Source organism: Lathyrus oleraceus, chromosome 7 (assembly GCF_024323335.1).
Source record: "Lathyrus oleraceus cultivar Zhongwan6 chromosome 7, CAAS_Psat_ZW6_1.0, whole genome shotgun sequence".
Lineage (NCBI taxonomy): Eukaryota > Viridiplantae > Streptophyta > Magnoliopsida > Fabales > Fabaceae > Lathyrus > Lathyrus oleraceus.
The window spans coordinates 420,848,649-420,851,329 of record NC_066585.1 but is presented as its reverse complement, the minus strand read 5'-3'; the positions used below and the strand labels follow the sequence as shown (position 1 = coordinate 420,851,329).

Sequence of the window (2,681 nt, the reverse complement as noted above, 5' to 3'; positions counted from 1 at the left end):
TTTTCCCTTTCCTTTTGGAATAAATAAAGTTCAATGGCGACTATGTTGTATTATCGAGCGTGCGAAATGTTCGGGTATATTTTCGCTAGCTTCAGCTGGCGACTCTGCTGGGGATACTTTGCCACTTGGAGTACTTCCTAGTTGCTAAAAGGAGTCGAGCCTAGTTTAGGTTGCTTTCGCTTTTCTAGGTGTTCGCCTTCATACATTTACTCGCTTTATTTATCGCATTTACTTTATTATTCTAGATATAGTTATGGATATTATATGTTATGTTGTTGTTGGGTTGGGATAGACTACATGAGAGGAAAGCTCTATAACCGAGATTAGTATACATATAGGATAGACTTATGGATAATCATGTATGCCTGCGTTTCGCGCGTTGGGTTGTCACGAGAACCACACCCAGACTAGATTCACTTGGAAGTACTTTTGTCCTGTGAGTATTCACTACGACAGGGTATTTCCATTTCGAGTTGATGACTCTGAGAGGCCTTTTAGGGACCACCTTGGATCATAGTCCATACCTGTGAAGGGGATATGGGTTTTTTACGGGCGCCATAGACTCTACCTACCTTGATACTCATATTGCATCGAACTTCTGAACCTACAACGAATGGCATATACAGATTATTCAGAATGTATCAGAGTTTTGAATATGCGTGACTTATATCATTCCATCATTACATTATCATTCATCATGACAAAAAATTTGCATATGCATTTCTTCTCCAGGAATCCAAGAGGCCAGTTTGTTGACTAAGCATTCGAGACAAAGCATGAATCCCGAGAGGATAAGCATTCACAGTTACAAGTTCGTGGAACCTCAGCTGACTGTCTTGAGAGGATTAGGGGCACGTCTAGTTATTGGAAACAAAGATGACTTCAAGACGTCTTATGGCAACCTTTTGGGAATACAAAACATTGAAGTCAATACCACTATTTTGCACACTCTGGTGCAATTCTACGACCCTCCATTGAGATGCTTTACATTCCAGGATTACCAGTCGGCACCCACATTGGAAGAGTATTCACATATTCTAGGTATTAAGATCAAGAACCAAATGCCTTATGTTCCCACTAAGGAACTCCCCAAATATCAAGTCCTTGCTAAAGCCCTCCACATAGGGAAGAAGGAAGTGGAGCTAAACTTGAAACCTAAAGGTGGAATTCATGGCTTCACCTCAAAGTTTCTAGTAGACAAAGTCGTTGCCTTCGTCGAAGCTGGGAGTTGGATTGCCTCCAACGCCAGTCTAGCTATACTAATTTATGGGATCGTATTGTTTCCGAACATGGAAGAATTCATGGATCTGGCTGCTATTCACATCTTTCTAACTCAGAACCCTATTCCCACTCTTCTTACTGATACTTATTACTCCATCCACGTGAGGACCCAGAAGAAGAAGGGAACCATCGTCTGTGGTACCCATTTGCTGTATAGATGGTTTATTTCGCATCTACCCAGCAAAGGCCCTTTCGTTGAAAACAAAGACAATTTGAAATGGTCTCAGCGGATCATGCCCTTGAACGCTGAAGACATCTTCTGGTATTCTCGAATCTACGACAGCGTCAAACTCATCCTCAACTATGGTGATTTTCCTAATGTACCTCTTCTTGGTAAGAAAGAGGGAATCAATTACAATTCGAGGTTGGCATTACGACAATTGGGATACCCCATGGTAGATAAGCCTCATCTCAAAGGTGTAGAAGGTTTTGTCTTGTATGAAGATGTTGAAGATCCAGAATTAGTCAGGAAGATCGTCAAGGCTTGGGTAGCAATTTGTACACAAGGGAGAGCAAAAATGGGTAAGAAGAATTGCATTTCCAAGGAAGCTTACACCAAATTGGTAAAAGATAGGGTCAATGAGATTTTGCTGCCATTTCCATTTGAACCGTCCATGAGCATCAAGCCCTCAGAACCAATGATCCATCAAACTTATGAGATCGATGAGCTAAAAAGAGTTATCAAGGCCCTAGAGAAAGAGAACACTGATCTTAAGTATATACTTGGTAAAATCTCATTGGAGAAAGAAACTTTGAAGTTCAACTTGAATCAGAAAAGAGCTAGGGTGCGCCAAGCAGATGACGAAGTGCAAACTGAGGTGTTCAAATGAATAATGGTGGGTGATACACTCAAGGGAACATATGCTAGTTTGACAGCAAAGAAGAAACAATTAGCCGAGACTCAATACCAGGCTTGCAAAGCATAGCTTAATTATAGAGAATGAACCAAGAAGCTCTGAGACTAGCTAGAAGCTTCCAAGAAAGGGATGAAGGATGAGCAAAGCCGCACCAAGCAGTTATAGGTCACTCTTCTCCAGAATCAGTATGAGCTAAACCAAAGACTTGAGGAGATTCGCGAGCTATAAGAAAAATCACACAAGAACCTTGAAGGCACCAACATACTCGAACAAGAGAATGATCGTCTGAAGAAACACAATGGACATCTTGAAAATCTCCCCAACCAGAAGGAAGCATTTGTGAGAAGCATTTCAGGTGAACCTGATCACGATCTACCACCCGAAGGAAGCATGGTATTGGGAGAAAGGAGTGCACGCCTGACCCCGTTCGCTGAATAAGCCATCCAGACTTCTCAGATTTGTTATAAGGAGTTGTTGTCTAGATGTTTCTGAATAATGCCCTTTGGGCTTGATTGGCATTTCACTCTTGTTTCTAGGTTGATA

General features: G+C 41.6%; 1 protein-coding gene across 1 annotated transcript; it reads left to right on the top strand.

Moving 5' to 3' along the window:
• The first annotated feature begins 776 nt into the window (after positions 1-776).
• Positions 777-2,111, top strand: LOC127104145 (uncharacterized). Its single transcript, XM_051041348.1, has one exon. It carries the CDS (start codon positions 777-779, stop codon positions 2,109-2,111), a length of 1,335 nt encoding a protein of 444 aa, XP_050897305.1.
• Positions 2,112-2,681: the final 570 nt, after the last annotated feature.

Coding starts and splice junctions, on each gene's coding strand:
- LOC127104145 (XM_051041348.1), top strand. CDS start 777: ATGAATCCCGAGAGGATAAGCATTCACAGTTACAAGTTCGTGGAACCT.